This window comes from Pholcus phalangioides, unplaced genomic scaffold, assembly GCF_987345545.1.
Source record: "Pholcus phalangioides strain wild (caught in Gottingen) unplaced genomic scaffold, Ppha-v1.0 ptg000007l_1, whole genome shotgun sequence".
NCBI lineage: Eukaryota > Metazoa > Arthropoda > Arachnida > Araneae > Pholcidae > Pholcus > Pholcus phalangioides.
Window position 1 is genome coordinate 51,566,694 of NW_028301600.1, and position 24,452 is coordinate 51,591,145.

The window sequence follows — 24,452 nt, forward strand, 5'->3', positions numbered from 1 at the left end:
TATGAGAGCATATATCATGAGGAGGGGGGGGGGGTGTATAATACACTGTCCTTTAAAAAAGATTATGGATGTCTTAAATCTAGGTATGGATAGCTTTTCTTGATTTATCCCACTATGTTTATCATACTTCTTTTTAAACTTGTCAATTGTGTTAGAATTCACAACCCTGGGCGTAAGCTATTCCATTTATTAACAACCTTATTAGGGAAAAACTCCCATGTCCCAGACATGTACGCTTTTCCAATCTAAACATTAAAAGAAAAATCCAAGTCTCTCTTTATAGCTTAAGTCCTATGTGCCATTAAGAGCATGTGTGGCTCTTCTCTGCACCCCCCTCGACCAAATCAATGTTTCTCTGTAAATATGGTCTCCAAAACCTAATGGCATACTCCAATCCAGGACAAACTGAGCCTCAAAAAAAGCAGAAGAATGACTCTAGAATGTGAAGACACCTTTTTAAGAATGAAACCGAGCATTGTATTTGCTTTTCTGACCACCACCGAACAATGTTCAAGAAACATGAGCGGCTCGTCTATGAGAATTCCCAAATCGGTGACCCTAGTTGCATCCAGGATAGTAATACCATTAAACCTGTAAGCAAAACATTGGGTTGCTTAAACCAATGAGCAAATGTGCATTTATCCACAGTGAAGGTCATGCTCCATTCATTAGCCCATGCTGCCATCCATATTCCAGTTTATCTAGAGCAGTGTTCCCAAAATGGGCAATATCACCCCCTGGTGGGCAATGGAATGGTTTGGGGGGTAGAAGTTACGTGTATACATAGGATCCTGTGGGTTCGATTGAGCTAGGGGGGCTATGAGAGGAAAAAAATTTAAAGGGGGCGATGGAACAAAATGTTTTTGGGAAACTATGGTCTATAGAGCAGTGATTCCCAATGTGGGCATTAATGCCCCCTGGGGGGGGGGTGATGGAATGTTCCAGGGGGCAGTAGAAGCTACGGATATAACATAGGATCCTATGGGTTAGATTTCGTTGGGGGGTGATGGGAGAAAAAAATTTCTGAAGAAGTGGGTGATGTGTGTGGGACAAAAAAGGTTGGGAAACTATGGTCTAGATCATCTCCTTATCTCTTAGATTCCCTACTACCCCCATTAGGCATTAGCATCACCTCATCTGCGAATTTGCCTACAATCCCATCGATACCCTGATCAAGTTTATCGATAAAAAGTGAAAAAAGGATGGGGGCTCCAAGGACAATTCCTTGAGGGACTCCACTTTCACGCATGTCCAATCAGAAAATTTCCCATTCAGTATAATCCGCTGTAATCTATCTCCAAAATGTTTTGTGCGTTAAACCAGGTTTTTGTATGACCTGCAGTGTTGTATGGCTACCACTAATACTATGACTTGCAGATAGATGCATTATCTTGCTGAAACTCAACTTGTACTGGGGACCAGCTAGAAGTTCACCAAATAGTAATTAATTATCCTCTAGTGTCTGTATGTAATGCTGAGCATTTTGACAGCCTTTAAGAGGCTATTGATAACCATCGGTGAACTACCACCTTGTCTGTGGCTAAAATTAGTCTGTGGTTTCCTTGAGCAAATATTTCCCTCACGGTTTGACCTATTCAGGTTCCACTTCTCATTGCTGGAAATAATTGAATATCATTCAATTCATCTGAAAGAGAAAAGGGAAAGAAAAAGTTTCAGTTCCACTGTTTTCCAAGAATCTGTTTCGCAGATCGTTTGCTGTAAAATAAGAAGGCAAAAAAAGGGAAGAATGATGGGCTGTGTCCACAAGAGAGATTCTAAGAGAGGCTAGGGTTTCTCTCCCTGGATCCCATAGCGTTCATCTCTAACGGGACAGAACATGGGCCACGTCTGGTTTTACAGAGGGGGAGACGAGCCAATTAGTCGCTAGCTGAACCCAGTTTTTTTTCAACTTCAGAAAATAACTTTTAGGTGTCTTTGTTATTTTAAAGCACACATGTGCTCAACCCATGGCCCAAATGTGGCCTGCCTCAAGTGCCTCCAGCACACTTACAGATAACTTAAGTGGCTAGTGGCATGTTCTTACCTTATTTAAATGACCCGCATATTTCTAGATCACTCAAGTGTTTCGCAGTGCATTCTTACTTGCTCCAATTAAGTTGCCCGCAGCACATTCCCAGATTACTTGAGTGACCTGTGGCACATTTACCAATCACATGAATAACCTGCAGAGCTGTTCTAGATCACTCTTAATTAAGTGACGTGACATGTTTTCAAATCAATGAAGTAACCACACTCTCTTCAAAAGGTTGAGCACCCTTGTTTTAAGGCAGAGTTCTTCAACCTTTTTCTAGTCGGGAGCATGGCCTGCACACATCACCAAAAGAAGAGCACTCCTTATGGCAAATTTGGCATACGGAGACATAAAATCAGGATGATTTCAATCCTTGAATGCAATTTGTACAAGGTGTTCAATTGGAACGTTGATCAAGTGTTTATGAGCACGAAATCAGACACGAGCATCAAGCATTCGGGATGCTTCTGCAAGCGCTGTGGTGCTTGTGAGCAACGGGCTGAAAATTAATGCTTTAAGGCAAGAGTGCTCAACCTTTTGGAGCCACTTGAGTTAATTGGAAATGTGCCACGAGTCATTCAGGTGGTCTGAAAGTGTGCCACAGGCCATTTGCATCATCTGTAAATGTGCAGCAGGACACTTAAGTAATTGAAATGTGTGTGGCAGGCCACATGAGTCATCTAGAAATGTGCTGCAGGCCACTTGGATGATCTGAATATTAACCAAGTTCAAGTTTAGCGCCACTAAAATTATCTATAAAAAATGCATTGGGCCACTTAAATAAACTGTAAATATATCGCAGACCATTAGGTGATCTGTGTGATGCAGGCCATTTGAATGATTTGTAAATGTGCCTCCAGCCGCTTAAAGTAATCTTCAACTGAACTATGTGTCACTTAAGTGAAATGGAGGTTTGCCGCAAGTTGCTTGAGTGATTGGAAATGTGCTTGAGGCCACTTGAGTAGTTTGTTATTCGTCCTGGGCCACATCAGATATCTCCAAGGGTCATGCATATGTGTTTTAAGGCGTACTAGGTTCGTTTGTATGCTATTGACGACTGCCGTCGTATTAGAAAAACAGACATTCAAGAACATAGGCAGGCCATTTTAATCTAATAATGTAACTCCAGGAGGTGTTACATCAAGTTGTTCAACATTCAGTTGAGTGTGAGCCTCAACAATCAATTCTCTTACACTGATTTTGAAATGGCACGGGCCACTTGATTGAGTGATTTAGAACAGTGCCATGGGTCACATAAGCAGACCTGTAAATGTGTCTGGGTCAACTGAGTACTCTGGAACTGTGCCGCAGTAATCTGTAAATATGCTGCGACACATTTACTGATCTAGGAATGTGCCACATGTCACTTAAGTGAAGTGGAACAAAAGCGCAGGTAACTTGAGTAATCTGGAACTGTGCTGCTGTGATCTGTAAACATGGCATAGGTCATTTAAGTGATCTGGGAATAAGACGCAAGCCACTTGAAACTGCTGCTGGGTACCTTGAGTGATATGGAAATTTGTCGCTTAGTAAATTTTCCCAAAATTAGGTTTGAAGTCATGGGCCACATCAGATGACTCTAGGGCCACATTCAGCCAGTGGGCAATGGGTTGAACATGCTTGTGTTATATATATATATATGGCACCTAGACAGCATTTTTTTCCCCACAAATCACAGAGGAAAAAATGGATCATGATCATTAATTGGACTTAATTAGCAATAGAAATTTGGTTAATTTCTTTTTAGTTTTGCCTACATTGTTTTTGATCCCACATTCTGTGGAAATGAAAGATTTTTAAATTCGTTAGAACTTGAGTTTCTTGAAATAATAATAGACAATACTATACTTCCATTTTCTTTTGAATCAATAAGCATAGGATTGTTCAGGACTTTGCCACAAAGCTGGGCAGAGTTCTGGCATTCATTCACACCACCTAGGAAAATGTATCAAAGATTGGTGTGGTATTTACAATGTTTCTGACTTAAGAGTGATTCTGTGTTCAAGTAACTCAACCAGGGCTCACTGCTGATTGTTTTCCTTGCTCATAAAGAGACATAGTCCAAACTGTAAATTCATTTTCTGTTGAGTGAAAAAACTATGATGCAAAGATGAGACAACTTAAAAAGCAAAAGTTAATTTAGTAAATAAATATATAAACACGATACAGTACCAGACTAAAGATATGTTACGATTGAGGTCAAAATAGAAGCAGGTAGTAAGGGACAAGCAAAACATAAAAACTTCACTACACTTGTATAGTAAAACGTCAATTTAAACACCTCCCTAAATTGGAAGGTTTTGAATGAAACCAGCCATAATCCTGTGGCACAGGATGTTAATAATACTGTATATCTATATCTTGAACAGATTATGGAGCAGTAAGTATAAAACTTAGAAAGGTTTTACTGTATAGGACACATAACATAATGACATCACATGTCAACATAACATCTTAATTTACTTATAAACTTTTTACATAACAATAGACTAAAAAATAACTACAGTGTTGCCAATACAGAAAAACTGCTTGAGACAGGCAAAAATAAGAGAAATATGTAATCTTCACAAAAAGGGGGGGGGGGTTTCTGTGTAAACCAGAAAGGAAAATGTTGTAATAATTTACTTCCTTACCATAATATTGTTACAGAATTCGTCAAAAAGGAAAGACATTTTAGATATTATTGCAAGGACAAATGTTGGAAAGAGAAGTTGTAAATGTCTGTTGGGAATCCAAACCCCGCTTCTCTGTTAGTATTACCTTTAGTGCACTTGCCTGGATTGGAAGAGGACAGGGTTTTGATGCTCAGTGGAGAACACAAACTTTTCTTTTATAAGTTTATCTTTTCATGAATATTCAGGAAGTCTCTTTCCTTCAAAATAAACATAAGAAAATTTTTCATTTCCAATTTCCTACTTAACTCAATATGTCCTATATAAATTGATAGTATCACAATTATTATTTTGTCAAAATTGTCCCATACCTATAATATTACTTGGATTGCAAAACAACAAATTCAGCATTTACAATATATGTTGCATATTCTTTTCTGCAGCACTTATCACTTTTCCCATTTGATCACAACTAATTATGGTAATTATTCAAATTAAAATTTTTCATCTGGTAATGGCTTCAATAAAAAATTCATTGGCTTCCATGTCATGTTTAGGCGCACTCTGGTTTTGGGCAGTGGAAACCATGTGTTCTGATCGAACCAGTTTTCGGCATCCAAATTCGCAACTCTAACTTTAAAGCACAATGTTAAAAGTAGACATGTAAGAAAAATGTAACAAATTTTTATAATATGTTCTTTTACTAAAATTTCAAATCTCATAAATGATTCGTTTTCATTGTGATGTGCTATTTTAAAACTTTTGGTGATCAGTTATGAATATACTTTAGATCGAGGCACTGTCTATTCCTGTGGAGATAACAAGATGGGACAATGTGGAGTAGGATCTCAAACGCCTATCATCAACGTTCCTACAAAAGTGAGTAGTTTTGTGTTATATTATGAATACATTTTTATTTGTTTACCGGCCAAATAATTTGATTCCAAGTACCTGGTACTGGAACTTTCTAGGCAAATTTTGTATGTTTATAAAGATAATAATTAGCTGCCATGCTAATAAATTTTGTCTATGATATGTTGAAAATACAGGAAGAATTTGGTTGATATCATCAGGATGGAAAATTTAAAAGTTTTTAAATTTTGTTATTCTATAAGTGCTATCTAAATTTAAGATTTTAGATGTCTCAGAAAATTTTGGGTCTACTGTTATAATATGATTCAGTTTTGAGAAATATTCTGCTCTATGTAATTAAACCATACATTTTTAGGTGACGTACAAAGGGAAACCTGTCAGCAAAGTAGCATGTGGTGGTGAATTCAGTGCATTGCTTGATATAAAAGGTGGATTATATACCTTTGGTTTACCAGAATATGGGCAACTTGGTAATATATCAATATTTTTAGTATATAAGTATAGTGCCTGATGATTTCAGATCGTTCTATTAAGAGTTAAATTGCAGTTGTTTCGATTGATGATTGAGTTGTAATAATTAAAGTTTTAATGTTTATATCATCCAGAAAGCAACTATGCTGTTGCCATCTCACTTTTCATTAAAAATTGAATTGCCTTTCAAAAATATACTTGAAATTGATATGATTATTATTCACTTTTTCTAAAAAATGATCAAACTGTGTCCCAAAAGTTTATAGACTCTGGTTTTTTTGTATGACTTGTAGCATGCAGTGTAATGAAATGCAATTTTTTCACAAAAAAGGATAAGCATTTTTTCAATAATGCATCATTTTATGTGACATCATTATCACATAAAATGATAAAAATTGAATTTCTAATCATTAGTTGGTTAAAATTATGTGTCCTAAAAGTTTATGGAAACTTCAATACATGCAAATTTGAAACTTGCAGGGCTCCCACTTGCTTTTCCTATTTTTTGGTAAAATGTCCCACTTTCTTGATTCTGTTCTACTTTCTAGTTTTTTTTAACAAATCCTATCAACAAAATTTGGTAATAATTGATTTTAATTGAGGAAGAAATCATCAATATGTTGCCAAATATTGCAAATGTTGTAGATTGCAATTAATGAATCTGCCAAAGTAGAAATTTTATCATTTTTAAGGTTATTTTGGGAGGGGGGTGCACGTGGACCATTTGGTTTATTAATTTTTCATTTGCTTAGTTTGAGGGTTTAACAAGTAGAATAGTCATTAAAAACTTCTGTGTGGATGGAAAAAAAAAACTTTGTTTTTACTACTTCATGGCCTTGGACAGCCATTAACATTTATTTATTCAAAATTACGGTCCACATGTTGTGTATAGGTGAAACAACAGTGCATTACAAAGCAGTTGGATACATAAGCCTACTCTAGGTTTGTAGTATTCAGTTGCCTTCTATACTTTTAGGGCATGCAGAGGCATAAACAATATTTACAATGCTCAGCAAAGAGCTAGAAATGAAAGTGCTTCATTTGTCAAAAACAATTACACTGGCATTGAACAGTAAAATACAAACAAATCCCTTTAAAAAAAGGATGGACAATGCAGTGAAACCATCCAGTTCACCTTGACTTATTTACATCAGACCTTGTAATTTAAACATTTTGCACTGTGCTTTTGGAAGTGGTCTTTAAAGAGTGTTATTTTTAAAAACTTACATGTCTTCATAATTTGCTTTAATTGTTGAAGAGAGTTGACAGACTGGACTGTGGAAGACTCCGAAAAAAGAATGTAACTAATATTGTGAGGAGAGCAGAAAAGAATTATCTGTGGTTGCTAGTATTTTGTTTTGGCCATTTTTTTATTTAAGTATTTACACACACACACACACACACACACACACACACACACACACACCTTGTTAATGAGTCACTCTTGGGAGAGCAAAAATATGACTTAGTAAGTGGAGTGACTTGTTAAACGGAGTAAGCTATAGCTGTGCCAATTCCTGCCTGAGGACAACTGGGACTTCCAAAAAGTGACCTGTTAAGCGGACTGACGTGTTAACCGGATGACACACTAACGAGGTTTGACTGTATGTATGTGTGTGTGTATATATATATATATATATATTTGTGACCAAGTCATTTCTGTCATTTTGCTTCGGCTTGAGTCAATTTTACAGGATACTGAAATAGCATTATAAAAAACTTTTTTTAGGAATTTTTTAGTATGCTATGATTATGTTGTCTAAAGGAGGTACCCTACTCCGTCCTTTTTTTTTAAGGCCTTCTTTTTCTAATTTTTTGAGTGGGAGCCTTGAACTCGTAATCGTGATGCAAGGCTTGAAACCTAGATGCCTTGAAACATGCCATAGAAACTCAATGCTATAATTTAGACTGACAACTCCTACAAAGTTCAGTTCTTTCAATGGGAGATCACTTTTTTGATATCGTTCACAATAATGGAAAAATTATTAGTTCTTAATTATTAGGTGTTTGTCAGAAATTATGACGCATTTGATTATTCCATAAACTTTTGGGACACGTAATTTTAACAAATTAATGATTATAAATACAATTCTTATTATGTGAAAATTCTCTTTGTATTATAGAATAAATGCTTCTCCTTTTCGGTGAAAAAATTACATTTCATCACACCACGTGCTACAAAAGTTACACCAAAAAACAAGAGTCTGTAAACTTTTCGGACATACTATAGGTCTCAAGAAATCTAAAGTAATGTGATCAACAATATGTCGCAAACCAATGATTGAATGAAATGTAACAAATGCATGGAGGTTACAATATGCTTTAAATTTTGTTGAAACTCTCTTTTCTGAGAAATATTCCTCGGATACTATTTACTGTTAGTGAATTTTGTAAGAAAAAGGTAATGATATAAAATTGACTGAAAAAATCCATATTTTTCTCTAGGTGATGAAGAAAGATTGTTTTCAGTTTTGTTAAAAATTACCGTTTGAGTGTAATGAGAATAAAAAATTAACTTTGGTACTCAAACTTTGATAAATATCACTGAATTAGATGAAATTTCATTCTCATGTTAGCAGATAATGCAAAGCCAATCACTCTTAAGGTCAGTTATTTATTATTACTTAAATGCAATAAGTCATACCCTGTTTGTGTGAAGACTTTTTTTTCTGAATTTCTGCTGTAAAGTTTAAAAAATATGTATAAAAATGTAGTGTTTCTCTTATGGGTTCAATGGTATTAGGAGGGAGGGTGCACGAAGTGAGAAAAAATCTATCCTAAAAAAAGATGTTTCACAGAGGGTATAGTGATTTCCACTATGTGTCATTTCCAGTGCAGGTGAGTGAAAGCCATAAAACTGGAAAGGTTAAAAAACAGTGACTTAGAGTTAGAATGGCTTCATATACAGCAATAGCAATGCGTACAGTGATAGCAAGCACTTAGAAATTCTCATTGTAATTTTCTGTAATGAAGCCACTGGTATCCTTGATAGCGTTGCTCTCTCTCAATATAGAATTGTGCCAAAATGTACTATAACAAATAATTGGCTAATTTAGTTGAAAACAAAAAAAAAAAAAATTTGAAGCAGTTTTGAATTTTCAAACAAGCTACACATCTATTTACAAACCATCTGTGAGCAGTCTGAGATTCATGAAGTGTCACTACAAGAGCAATCTTCTGAGTAATATGTAGACTTTTGTCGATGATGGTATGAATTTGCTATATTACATTGAACAAGTCAATATGGAAGATGCAGTTTTTTTAATTACAAGAGCTTGAAAGGTGTTGCTTTTAAAGCTTTGAAGAATTAGCTGGCATAATATATTGCCTACTACTTTGCTTGTTGAATACAAAAAAGATGGAAGGAAAAATGCTGAAGTTGATGCACACAGACTTCATTAATCAAAATGTGTTGGGAGTACTGAATTTTAAACTTCTTGGAATGCTCCAGTAGTTCATATCAGGATAATTTGAATTTATAGCATGAGGATATTAAAGAAATTATGGATATTCATAATAATGGGTTAAGTATAAGAAAATTAATGGATGTGTGATGAAATTCGTGACCATGATTTCAAATATCAAGTTCAGAAAGTGACGAAGACAGCAAAAACAAGTGATAAAGAGGCACACAGATGAATTAATGAATTTAATGAATTATTATTTTGTTACATAATGAGCTGGAGCATGTTAAGCCATTTGTTTTTTGGTTTGATTATAAATTTTTATAGAATCTGAGAAAATCTAAGATAAATCAAAATCAGAAACCATGAAAAGTAGCGGATATGTTTGGAGAACCATTCTTGCAAAAAAATGTTTCAAGTGGTTTGTAAATTTAGTAGTAAAAGTATGTAAATTAGAAGTTATTGATTTGCCCTTAAACTGCGTTCATCATAAATGAGTGTTGTATGCTACTGAATGATTTTTTGATTTGGAATATACTGAAAAAAATTTTCCTTATACATATGGGAAGCTGTATTTCTGGGTTTTTGTGCAATTTAAAGGTTTTTACGAGTTTTTATTTTTAATGTTTTTTTATAGTTTTCATGTATAGTGTACACATTTTTTTTACTTATGATTTTTTCTTTAAAAAGTTCTCTCAAAGGGTCATATTACTAGTTTAAGTATAAAAATTTGTGAAGCAAAGAACACTTTTAGATTCATTAGTCAGAAAATTCCCTGATCAGGAATCAGTAAGGTACAAAGGATTTTGGATTAGACTTTCTGTTGTATTCATATTTAAAGTATATGCTGAATATGTATTGCTGCTATCTTGCTCATCAGTTTCAGTTGCGTTTGGTTCTGCATAAATGTTTCATATACTATGCATTACAATGTTTCAGGTCATAATTCTGATGGCAGGTACTTCGTCACCAGTAATAAATTATCGTTCAGGTGCGAATTAGTGCCTCGTCGAGTAATTGCTTACATTGAGAAAACCAGGGAAGGTCATGTAACTCTTATTGATGATATCCAAATAGTTGATGTTGCCTGTGGATTGAATCACAGTGTTGGTATTTCATCTTTATAAATATTTCTTTATTTTTCTGTCTTGTGTGATAAAAATACAGTGGAGCATCAGAATGTCAAATATCCAAACCTTCAATAATCCAAACCCCATCCAGTCAACCAAATTACGTAAAACATTTTACAGTGATTATGTAGTTTACACCAGTGTTTCTCAGTTGCCGGGAACTGACATCAAATACTGGGCTGCTAGTGATTGGCTGTTGCCTTTTCCCCTATTCATTTTCTGTTAGTCTTGTGTTTTTGACCAGGCCTTTCATTACAAAAATAAATGAGACCGGGCCGCTTGTTTCCAATGGTTGAGAACCACTGGTTTACACCCCAGTGTTAAAAACAAATTCTTATGTAATTTAGTATTACATGTGGAAAGGTGAAATGTTTTTTGTGTTGAATTCACATTGCTTTCATTTTCTAAAAATCATTGTTTCCTTATTTACCACCCACAACTCTAGTCTATTCTTATTGTGAAATAAATTGAGAACATTGTGACCGCGTGTGTGTCATCTTTTAAACTGGGAGTGAGAAAATGATTAGTATTGACCAGCATCTCTAAACATGACATATATTTTTCTTTCATATATTTTCCCCCATGAAATAATCATAACTCTTGAGATTAATGTCAACTCAATGGTATCAAATTAATATTAACCCCTTCACATACATAGAGTTGTCAACTGCTACAGATTGCCTGCAGTTTCTATGAATGGCTGTATTCAACCACTGACCTACAAGAGTAACTTCTTAATGCTATGTAATACTGTTGAAATCCTCTTTTCTTCAGATAACCTAGTTTCGAAAAAAAAAAATTTGCTTTTATTTAGTTGCAGTAATTTTTTTGAAAATAATGTTGGTCTTTACCAAATAGCTCTGCCATGGCACCAAATTTGTATATACATGTGACAGAATGCAATAATTCAAGAGAGACAAACACCAAACTTGAAAAGAGGGTCGTGATTGAATTGACTTATTGTTTGCTATTAGGAGTATTGTGGTGTAATGTTGAAAGGAATATGATGAGCTCACAATTCAAGCTAGTAACAGAGTGGGATGATAGAACAAATAACAAGCATCTAATATTGCGCTATGACTCTGGATGTAGTGATGTATCAAAGAAGAGTCAAATAACTGCTTAGATTCTGTTCTAACAGCTCTGAGTGACAACTAGGCCCATATTTTATGAATGATACCTTGTGCTCTTTCAACCAATTTGTCATAGGAGATAAATCACATAATCATATTGTATAGTCATAAATTATATAATCACTGTCATTTCATAATATGCCACAATATGGTCATTAAATGTGTCAAAATACTCTAACTTTTTATTCTGTTGCAAATTGCAATACAATATTGCTAGCCTAATCTAATTAAGCAGAAATAACTCTTGTGACATTAGATTTCCTTCTGAAGCTTGCAGTTGTAAAAAGAGTTAGTTTTTTTCCTTCTCTTTATTTTATTCATCATTTATTTCTTGAAACAATATTTGAGGTATCATTTTGTTAATTATGGATTAAATTTTGATGCTCTATGTGGCTGTACCTATTGCAGTGCCCTAAAAATGCCACTTCATGAGTGTTAGACCTGAGATACATATACTGCTTAGCAGCACGAAAGCGTGCTACCTTCAAGCAAATGAAACCAATAAGCTTAGCATTTGCTTGAATGCTACTAATGAGCTTTTCGTTGCATTTGGTTAAAAGTAGTGTGCTTTTGTGCTGCTGAGTAGCATGCACATCTCAAACCTTATATTTTTGAATCAGTGAAACCAGTATTGACTTGCTTACAATTTCTCAATTTCAGGGAAATCGTACATGAATTATTAACATTTTTCAAAAAAATTATTTCAGATTGTCGTAGATACAAAAAATCGATGTTTCTCTTGGGGTTTTGGTGGATATGGTAGATTGGGGCATGCACTTCAAAAAGATGAATTTGTTCCGAGACTGATCAAATCATTTGATGGGCCCAATAGAGGTGTCAAACGTGTTTATGCTGGGTCTACTTTTAGTATGGCAATAAATGAATATGGTGAGTATGCATATTTTTATTCGTATCTTTTTTATGTTACATTAAGAGACAGATAAATTGTAATTTAAATTTTTGAATGCATGCTGAAACCAAAATAAGGACCATTGCTGGATGTTATTAAAATTTAAGTGCTTTCACGCATACTATATTTCTGCTCATAATCTGGCATGTCTCAAAATGATAAAGTTGAGGGGAAAATGAAGTATTTTTTTTTGGCATGCTGGAAAATGAAACTTTTAAAAAATTTCTTTTGGCAAAGGGGGTTTTTTGTTTTCTAGAAAAATCTTTTTAAATCCATGATCCATGTAACAATCCTCAATTCATAATTTAAAACAGCTTTAAACTCTTTTACATAACTTTTTCACTAATCTTCTCAATACAACTTGACCTTAATGGGGAGGGTTTATTGGAAAGACATTTGCAAGAAGAACATGACAGGATAATGACAAGATTACTCAGTGTAATTAAAACCTTCAGCAATATACAGGGTGTATATATTGTACAGGACCAACTATTACAGAACGTCTGTATCTATGGATTTTTACCATAAAATATAGAATTACGGTGAATTGCAAGAAACTACAAAAGTCGTTTTTTTTTCCCCCCCCAAAAAATATTTGTTTTTGATTGGAGATTTCTGAATTCTATTATTCCATCAAGCACGAAATGATGTCACAAAGACAGCATCTCCAAAGAATAAATATCAAGTTTAATTTCAAAAGAAGCAAAGCAACCTTGTTGATAGCCGTTGTAAAGGTTTGCTTTGTTTTTGGCTGTTTGCACATCCATTCCGCTTTTTTTCTACAAAAAAAGCGGAAGAGGGATGTTGATGATGAAGCAGTAATATTCTTTATTCACTTTATTGTTTTAATTTTTTACATAAATACAAAGATGGGACAAAAAATCAGACAAGGGGTCTGGAGACCCATACTGGATGATACATTGCAAGTTTATAATGAATAATAAGGAACACAGTTGCTTATTAGTGAACAATAAACAAATTTTTTGAACATCCCCTTGTGTTTTTAAAAAAAAATCAAAGACCTCATTGATTTCACGAGGAATATCATGGAATATTTCTGCAGCTCGTAATCCAGAAACCTGTACATAAAGATCACTCTATGTACAAGTTTCTGGCTTTACCACATGACCTGTATTTTACAAGATATTCCCATAATTTTAGCCATCCCAATTTTTTTAATGAAATTTCCCTCCTATATATTTCCTGTTTTTTCCCTCCTATTTTCAACAAGGGTTGGTTGAATTTTTGAAATCAAGAACTAAGATTATATATTCACAACTTGGAATCATAATTATCATAATGTATATCATGATTAATTATAGTCGAATATATTCATTTCACATATTTGCCAAATGTCTACATTTTTTTTTGGTGAATTACATTTTCACTTGCAGTGCATATCATTCTCCATGATTTGCAATTTTTCAGCAATTTTAGTGATAGTTGGCAACTTTACTTGCCTTGACAACTTTTTATCAGTTTCCCGTATCTTTATGAAAGAAATATGGTCAGCCTAGGTAATTATCATGCTGTGTGCATCAATATTTTTTTACTGGAGGAACTTGCGACCTGCGAGCTGGAGGTTGTGCTCACACTGTACATACATAAAATTTTTATAGTGTGATTCTGGCCTAATTGCTCTTGTCTGAAGTGTATATCTTTCTGTAGATATAGCTCCCAAAACTGTACAGTTCATTCCAATAGGAAAAACTAATCTGAGGAAGGATGACGTAAGGAAAACATTGTAAAGGGTTCCCTGATTATTGTAATTAATTAAATTAAAACAGAATTTAATGTGTCTAAGCCATAAAAAGTTCAAGGTCAGGAGGATTTTTCACATTTCTAAAACATCTGGGGCATGAGAAAAAAAAAAAAAGTACAAATACTGAAATATAACATTTGAAAGAGAATCATTTGCAGTTTTATCAATTTACACATCAAATTACTACAATTGTACAAAAACTGGGAGATTATGCATACAGGAATTGATGATCAAATCTGTCTCAGCATCATTGTATAGTCAAGGCCATTCGTAGATGTTTACATCGTAGCAGCCTACCTGCCAAACCATAACTGCCACTTTCAGATAACAATCTTACAACAACATACTGTTTCTTTTATAACTGCCAAAGAATTTTTAGAGTTGACCAAAAACAGGACTCCCAAATTAGTAAGCCTAGTCCCATACAATACAGAATAGCATATAAGAATTTTGTTAGCGAAGAATGTAAATGACCCGTGTAGTATCAAATGTTTTTTTCAGATCTGCTTTTCTTTTGGGGGCAAAATAAAAGAGCTGGTGAGGCTACTATGTATCCTAAGCCTGTGCAAGATCTGACAGGCTGGAAAGTACGGGATGTTGCCTGTGCCAATACCAGTATCGTCGCAATAGCTGATGAAACCTTGATTAGTTGGGGTGCCAGTCCAACATATGGTGAATTGGTATGTATGTGCATATATGAATATACTTGTATGCAGTTTGAAATCTTAGTTTTTCAGATCATATGTGTAAAGGTGCAAAGCTATAAGAGAATTTGTTCTAAAATAAAAGCATTATTGTCGTCTTTGAAGAATTATATTTTATTTATTATTTTTTTGTATTAAAAACACACTGGCTTGATGAGAGATTGTGAAACACGGCTCTAGATTGAAGTTGATGATGTAGCTCCTAGAGATGGAATGATGGTATAGGTGCAGATACAATATAGGATCATATGCATCCATTCGTGAAGAGGGGGGGCGGGTGCAGAGAACAATTTTTTTTTGTGAAAGGGAGTGGTAGAGCAGAAAAGTTATAGAAACTATGATATAGAGGTATGTATATGAAGGATTTTAATGTACAGCAGCAATGTTTCATAACAATTGCTCACATATACTGTGACTGATATTTGTAGTATGAATTGAAGAAATTGGAATGAATAATGTCAATGGAATCAAACATAATTCATAATAAAAAATTGCTTTCTTAGTTTAAGTTGAAAGGGCAGTATTTATCATTTGACAATTCAAATCAAAACAAAAATTCTTTGTTATCTATATATAGTAATACCTCTCTTTTGCAGACACCGGTGGGACAAAAAAGAGGGGTGCAGCTAATAAGGGGTTTCAAATACATCCTTTTATTATACAAGGGGAAATTATTATTTGGCCATATAAAAGAGAGGTGACTGCATCTGACGGGTGTTTTTTAAGAGGGGGTTTCAGGGCTCGCACGGTGCTTAAAAACCCCTTAATTTTTTTATATATATATTTTTTTTATAATAATGTGATCCTCACGTATTCCCAAGGGATCAGCATGATCCGTCCAGGGAATTTTGTTAGTGTTAGTAAACATCCATGCCTAGACCGGGATTCGAACCCTTTTTAAGGCCCCTTAAAACTCCTTGAAATTCTTCCAGTTTTTTTAAAAAAAGTCATTAGTTTTCCCTCCCCCCTGGAATACTTCCTGCTACAGTTGATGATGAGTAGTACTTGATGATGAAAGAAGGTCCCTGGGGGGGAAAAAAAGGAGGAAGAAGAGAATGGATGTCAGGGAGAAAAAGATTTCTTTATAGGGATTTTAAGGCCACCTTGTAGCGGGTGGAAACACCTCTGCCAACGAGCGGCTCAGCTAAGAGTTTGTGACACCTTATTGGTCACTGCGGTGGCCTTGTCTGCTTCTCATAGGCTGAGAAAAAACGGTAAAAGAAGATTGTTGTGCTGTCGAAGAAATAGACATTGAAATTGCAATAAAAAAGAAGTTAGCTGAGTTCTATCATTCTTGCCAGAAAATGGCGCTACTACTAATAGTGGGAACTCTGCACCAAAATTAACATCCTGCTCCAATAGTGTATTTTCATATTTTTCTTTGTCAAATAACCATTGTTTAGATTCTTTTTTGTGTGTGTACTTCAAAACTCCTCGAAATACACTGCTCAAAACAATTAGGGGAGCACATGGTTTTAACAAAATTACGCAAAAGTGTATACCGATAAGTAACATAAAATGAATCGTCCATAATTTAAAGCCTAGCAGGAAACGGAAGAAGAAAACTTCATATGCAAATCAAAGTTCATGACGTCAAAAACCAGAAAAAGGAGATAAGGGCAGAAATCGGGATGTTGCAGAAACGTCTGTTTTACTGCCGTAACTGATGCGCAATCGAATTTCGATTGCTCAGTATTTTTTTTGAGACAAGGTGACTTGAGGATGTCTCAACAACGTGATTTACCGGAATCCATGGCATGGCGTGTTATAGGCAGACTGGAATCCGGGCAAACACAACGTAGTGTCGCGGACGCTGTTGGAGTCGCCAGAAGTGCTGTTGCAAGGCTGTAGAATCGATTCCAAGAAACAGGAAATGTTAGACGTCGACCAGGGCAAGGTCGGCCACGCGCCACTACAGCAACTGATGACTGGTATATACGGTTAACAGCCCGTCGAAACAGAACAGAGAATGCTACGCAGCTGCAAAGACGGTTGCTCTTGGCAACAGGACGAAGGGTGTCCAGCCAAACAGTACGTAATCGGCTTCATGAGGGAGGGCTCTATGCACGTAGGCCAATCGTCTGCATTCCGTTGACCCCACGCCACCGTGCGGCCCGAAGAAGATGGGCTGCTGAACATAGAGATTGGGAGCAACATGATTGGAGCCAAGTGCTGTTTACAGATGAGTCCCGATTCAGTCTGGAGTGTGACACCTGACGTGTTCTGGTATGGAGGGACAGGGGCACTCGAAATAACCCTGCATTCGTTTGTGAAAGGTCACAATACAGACGAGTTGGTTGGATGGTATGGGGTGGAATCAGCATAGGCGGACGTACGGACCTGCATATCATTCGGACTGGCACTTTGACGGCCCGAAGGTATGCAGACGAGATACTGCGACCTCATGTCATCCCTTACGCTGGAGCCATTGGAGATTCCTTTGTTTTCCAGGATGATAATGCCCGACCGCATAGAGCTCGTCTGGTGGAGAACATGCTTGAAGCTGAAACAATACAGCATATGGAATGGCCAGCATGCTCTCCTGACCTGAATCCAATGTCCCAAACATGCTCGGACGACGCATTGCTGCATGACCAAGGCCGCCTGTTACTGTCCGAGACTTGCAGATTGCACTTCTTGAGGAGTGGAACAGTATTCCCCAAAGTCTGATCGATAACCTCATCGCATCCATGGCAAACAGGTGTGCAGCAGTCTTAGCTGTTCGAGGAGACCACACACCATATTAAAACTCATGCATCATGTCTAAACAGTACTTTTTTTTATCGTTTACATGTAACCAAATTGTTGCCCTAAATCATCTTTTCAAAGAATTAAAGCTTAATTCCAAATTTTTTTACGTCTTTTTTCTGTATTGCGCATTGATACGCGTGTACTATCCATTGTATGCCAATACATGGCTGTCTCGCACGGTTTTCTTCACTTTTTTGCTTGCTTCCCTACTTGTTTTGAGCAGTGTATTTTGATTCCTACCTTGTGTGTGCAATGTCACCAGTGACGCACCCAGCTCGTTAAATTCCTGAATATTTAGGAAAGGGCGGCAAAAAATTTGTTTCTGTGTGTCGCGAAACGATTCTTTCTGAGGGAGCGTGTTTTTAAAAAGAGTGGTGTTTTGTACAAAAAGCAGAGGAAAAAAAACTCAAACAAAAAAAAAAAAAAAATTTGAAAGAGTGTACAAAATTTATCTTTCCTGCCCAACTTTACCCCAAAACAGGCTTGTTTTAGAACAATTATGTGGGATGCTGATAATCCATCCAATCACTACTTGAAAGAGTTGGCGAAAGTCCAGAAAAATTTATAAAATTAGAGAGAAAATAATTTTTTAAAAAAAATTGATTTTTGGATTTTCTCAGCAAGTTCCTGCACTCGATTTTGTCCCCAAAAATCGGATTGGGATAACCACGGCCCTTCATTTAAATTGTTTGCCCCTCATCAGGCTTTTCATTGTGAAACCTGATAATATCTGTGATCATGCAGCTGAAGATGGTTTACTCTGGTCCAGTGTTTCTCTACAACCAGATCGCGGTCCAGTACCAGGTACTGACACCGGGCTGCGAGTGATTTGCAGTTTAATTTTTTCCATTAATTTTTCATTAGTTGAGTGAATGACCATGCCTTTCATTTGCACAAAATATATTTACTGGCTTTCAAAGGGTGAGAACCCCACTGCTCTATCTCTATCACCAACTTTAGAGTGCAAATGTGAGGTAGTTTCCCCTTTTAAAAGAAAAGTTGCCACTGCAAGCAGCAGAAATGACTATGGTGGATCGTCATTGCGTCAGATCTGATGTTTTGAGAAAAAAATTTTCATTCTACAAGAAAAAGAGCTGGTCTGCCGAATTATGAATGCTAATTTGTCAACTTTGCCATATAACAAGTGTTAAATCACCAATGTCGCCAAATAACAAGTGCTAAATCACCAATGTCGCCAAATAACGAGTGCTAAATCACCAATCATTGTGTTGAGAAAATTCTTCTAAAATTTTATTTTTATTTTGAATGATTGAGGGGGAATGATTGAATATCACTTTATCAGAATTTTTATAATTTATGTGACACTATTATGCAAGTTATACTTTTGACCAAAACTTGAAGGTTTTAAAGCACTTTGGTAATAACAGAAACATATGAATTTTCTGTAAGAGGATTGATTATTTTATGAATTCTTATAATGCTGGGTAACAAATCAAAAGTTCAAACAAAAACGTTCAAAACCACTTCTACATTTATATTTTTGAGAAAAGGGAAAATTAGTGTGGCAGATTCAAAATAAATTTGCATATGTGCCTTTTTTTTTTTGCTGTAAAACCCATAAGTTATGAAGTTCGCCATGACTGCTTAACAACTCCTTAATTTTTATTTAGGAAATTTTGTATGCACCCTGTATGTGTGTGTGTCTTTATTACCCTATTGAAGGATGAACCACATCCTGCAGAAAACTGTTCTCAAGTTACTTTTATTCCTAATGAATTTTTATTTCTTAATGTATCTAGTGTTATGGAGAAAAGAAGCTTAAATCGTCTACTACACCACAAGAAGCTAAAACAGTTGAAGGACTGCATATCATGCAAATAGCATGTGGCTGTGGACACACATTAATAATTGCCCGGGATGAGACAGAAGAAGATAAGGCCAAATTAGATAAGATGCCAGAGTTCGATCCAAGCAATGAACAATAAAAATTTTTTTAATCATTTTTTAACTTCAGCTGGTGGAAATAAAACTTTTGATATATTTTGTGTTAGCTTTTAAATTTTTGTATTCACATGTGAGGAAATCTTCATGTTTTATGGTTGTTACCTTCGTAAAGAAAATTGTTCTCTGTCTTTACATGTGGCGTCTTTTTTTTATTTATTTTATTTATGTTAACATTGTCTCTCCATTAGGTGGTATTTTGTTTTAATATGTGCGGTTATATTTCTTAGTACTTCATCAGTATTTGGTTCTGTTCATTGTATCCACATGGGCTTAATTAAGTTTTTTTTGTGATCATATATTTACTATTGTGCATCTGAGAGATCAACTGTGTGTGTAAAGAGTGTAAAAAAAATGAACATTTTTTTTTTTTTTCAATCCCATTTTGATGAAAGTTCCTTTGATATTTTATGTTTGTTTTGTTTTTCTTTTTGTCTGACATTCATTTTCACTGCATTTATAATTGGCATAAACCAGTGCTTCTCACACGTTTGATGTCACAGATTAGCGAACAGTTTCATTGTATTCAGGGATTCTAATGCTGTGTGTGTACTGTGATTATTTGTATTTACAAACGCCACAACAGGTTTTTTAGTGGAATGTCACCAGTCTATCGGCATCTATGTGAGAAACATTAATAAATAGTCACTTTGCATTATTTTCTTCAAGTCTATTTCACTGGATATGTTTACATAAAGAACAACTGTTTTAAAGTTTACAAGAAGTTAATTCTTACGATTTGTTACTTGAAAATCTGTTATCAAATTAATTGCTGCAAGATATTTTGAAACACAAGTGAAAAAGTTGGTTATACATTTATGTTTTAGAATACTGCAGATGTTTTCTATTTTGCTTAAAATGTCAAACTAAATGCAGCATTATTTGAAAACAGAAGTGTGTGTGTGTGTGTGTGGTCTACTTTACTATTTTTTAAACTAAAAATCTGCCTTCCATTCCTGAAAGCATTCCTCTGATGAGTACTGCACAACTGTGAGCTTTGCCTCGATCTCTGTAAAACATGTTCCTGAGCAAAGCACAGAAATGTATGATAAAGTTTTGAACTAATCTGCTCACAGAGATCTTTGTTTATGGATCAGTTATGTGATTTGGTTAATAAAACTTTTTGGTAAATTTATGTCTTTAATGGAATATTTTCTTATTTTTCAAATTGAAAAAGAAGTGTTTCTCTCTTATCAGAAACTAAGTATATAAGACTTCTTCTTCCAGTTTTATTTAGATACAGCTGAATCTTGAAGGAAAGAAAAAAAAATCAAAATAGAGATGTTAAACACTGGTACCTAGTGTATTTTAAATCGGTACTGTATCCCCCCCCCCACCTGCATTAGCTGGCTTGCTGAGAAGTTAGTCACAGATTCTGGATAATTCTTAAATATCTGGGATCTAAGAATTGTACATCTTGAATTGGTTAATTTGAGTTTTGTTGCATTTTGGGGTCATTTTTGTTGTTTTAACGACTATGTGTTGATAGTTTGAGTTTTATGTTTGCTTTTGCTATTGCATATTTTGATTTAAAATATCAGATGCTAAACATATTCGTTCGCGTAAACAGAAGAATTAGACTTAGAACTTAAGTAAGTAAGCAGAAGAATTTAGTAGAAAATTAAAGCATTGCAAATCATGGCTGTTTGAATAAATATGTGCTCTTATATTTTATGATGATTAGAATCTCTGAATTTGTCAGAAAAACATGCAAAATTCAATATTTGTTTATCATATTACATTGGCAGTAATTAAATCAGAGCAGTAAATAAATGCTCAGTATTCAGTTATCATTATCAAAGTCATGCAAAAAAAACATGTTTGCCAGTGAGAACAGTTTTTTTTATTCTGATTCGCTTATTTATTCAGTTCTTAATATAATTTGATATCAGATTTTTGAATGTATTTAGCGTTATTTTATGATCCTTATTAATCCTAGCTTTTCCCCCCAGCATGCCGATAATTGACCAGACTCCAAAATTCAACCATGTGTCCACCACGGGAAAATACGAGAAATAAATGGGAGATGACTAATAAAATGTGTGCCACAAGAAATACATAAAAAAACTTTTTTTATTTAATGGAATTTCATCCAGAAATTTAGACCTTTTTCAGTCACAAGCACGTTTAATGTGTTGCTGTGACTCCTTCCACTGTCAAGTCATTGACACTGCCTCAATTTAAGATTTAAAAATTTCTGACTCTTTTCTCTTCTCAGCCTTTTTACACTTCGACTCCTTTTTCCTTAAAAAATCATTTATCATAATCGGACATCCCCTCAAATACTGTTTTGTAAAATCGAAAAATTTTCAAAGGTTGAGGTAAAAACCTAACCACCACTCTCACACTCAAAAAATAATTGTATTGAAATAAGGTGGACAATATCCTATCAAGCGCCCACGCCCCCGAAGAGCCTAATGCTCTCCGCTTATGTCTGATGTTCTTAACCTTTTTCAGCCGCAGTCCGTAATCAGCACGATCAACTTCACGACCCATTAGTCTATTTTTTTTATTTAAAAATTATCATTAAATATTCCTGATTAGTAATGTTGGTTTTCGAAATTAGTGATACTGGTCCATGGGATCTCAACAGGTAGGCCAACAGAGCCTGAGCCCTGATTTGAACAGTTGGTTCCAAATGAGTTTCCGCAAACTCTAAAATTAATTCATTTCATAAATACTGAATTTTTATACCACCCCATTCTACAGGGTGTTTCAAAAAGAATCACCCGATTTGAAATGCGTATATTACGAAACAGACCCTGAAGATTAATTTTATATTTGGCTAATCAAAGTTTTTTACAAACCAAATTAAAGGTGATCAATTTGTCTACCTCGGGGATGCACGGCATATGTCTATACGGTAGTCAAATTCGTCCCAAACTTTTCCGAGCATGTTTTCATCCACTGCGAGTGGATTTCTGTGGACTACGTGCGAAAATTTGTCGGATGCGCTAGACATTTTCGTCTGACATGCGGGGACGGGCAGGGGATTTCCCTTTACACAGACAACCCGTGTCTCCGAATTGTTTATACCATTGCCTAATGCAAGGGCGTAGAGAGGGGGAGGGGCCCGAATTGTGAGAAAATGACCGGAAAAAGAGATGGCCAAATCTATTGTTCTATCACTTTGGTCCCCCTCCCGAGCGAAATTTCTGGCTACGCCCCTAATGCTCTTGAGCGGTAGCAAATTCAACACCAGGGTATTGCCGACGAAAAACAAGATTAACAGATGTTACGGACTCCCACTTCGCGAAGCTTACAAGGAAACGCTCCCAATCTAAACTCGTAGATTTCGACGAAAATTTTACAGGCGTTAGATGGCTTAAAATATGTACTGTGAAAAAAGGAGCTGCAGAATTGCATTAAGAGAGGAGTAAACTAATGTTGAAAATTGGGTCTGGGATGCCAAACCCGTACAAATAGCATCAATTGGCGACTTTGCATTCTTGAAAATTAACGAAAACATCTAATGCGTTTATACTATCAAAACGTGCTTTATACTGTATTTAGAGGCGTTAGTATTTGAAAAATAGTTTCTTAAAAGTATCGCTCGAAAACTAGAATATGCAGATTAGATGCATCAGTACTATCTTGCATAGTTTACAACAGATATCATTGATTAAAATTGATTCAGGTCGAATGAAAAGGTTATAATTTTTTTATAAATTGAAAGTGTTACAGATATGAGGCTCATTGAAGAAATGTATGAAGCAGAAGCGTATTTTACACCAGCTACAGTAAACGAATATTTTGGATGCACAGTGTTGTTTCCAGCAATCAAGTGCGTTGAATGGAATGCCCAGGATGCGTTTCTGTGTATGAGCATGCATGCCATGAATATTTCCACATGTTGACGTAGCGTGGTGAAGAAAACTGGTTGTGTGCGATGGATTGTACTTTAAAAATATTGTCTCGATGAAACAAATCGATTTATATTTGTTCAATCATAACGAAATCTGAAAATTTCCATTACTTTATTTTTTAAATTTATTTCGGCTTCTGTAAAATCAGTCAGCTCCATTTCTTGAACAGAGAATTCGTGGTACAGCATCCACACCACGTTGAACACATTATATGTGGTGGCATTATCTATTTGAAAGCCACAGCTGGTTTAAAAAAAATAGATTCAAAAACATCGAGGTATACAACAATGCAATTTCATGCGAAAGACTTTTCAGCATTAAAAAAAACAACAAAAACTTATTGCAACTCGCTAATTTGTTTGACTTATGTAAAATAAAAGGTGTAGGAAATACACGATTAGACTACAAATTTTTACAACAAATTTAAACTCATTCGGAGGAAACACGGAGAAAAGATTTCTGTTGTGCAGTCGCCATCTTGACAAACACTGAAGTTGCGGCTGAAGGAAGAGCATGAGCGCTACCTGTTGGCAACTGTGTGAAAACATCATAGTTTCCCAACTTTTTTTGTCCCACCGCCCCCTTCTTCACAAATATTTTTTCTCCCGACGAAATCTAACCCATAGAATCCTATGTTATTCCCGTAGCTTCTACTGCCCCCCTGGAACTTTCAATCGCCCCCAAGGGGCGTTAACTCCCACGTTGGGAATCACTGCTATACATTATTCGATCAAAACGGATTAAAAGCTGAATAGTTATTTTTAAAATCGGATAATTCTCTCTCTTTTTTTTTTGAAACACCCTGTATAATAAATTATTACTTTTGGGATGCCCATTTCTCC

The 24,452-nt window shown here is 35.4% G+C and overlaps 1 protein-coding gene across 1 annotated transcript in view; it reads left to right on the plus strand.

The window, feature by feature from the left end:
- The window catches only part of LOC149085462 (protein RCC2 homolog), a 37,346-nt gene extending 16,467 nt beyond the window's left edge, over positions 1–20,879 (plus strand). Inside the window, exons 5-10 of the mRNA XM_089233479.1 lie at positions 5,435–5,523; positions 5,873–5,987; positions 10,332–10,498; positions 12,363–12,543; positions 14,829–15,007; positions 19,543–20,879. Of these exons, the coding sequence (XP_089089605.1) occupies positions 5,435–5,523; positions 5,873–5,987; positions 10,332–10,498; positions 12,363–12,543; positions 14,829–15,007; positions 19,543–19,728 (917 nt within the window). The 3' untranslated portion in view covers positions 19,729–20,879. The remainder of the gene's footprint in view (positions 1–5,434; positions 5,524–5,872; positions 5,988–10,331; positions 10,499–12,362; positions 12,544–14,828; positions 15,008–19,542) is intronic.
- The last annotated feature ends 3,573 nt before the right edge of the window (positions 20,880–24,452 follow it).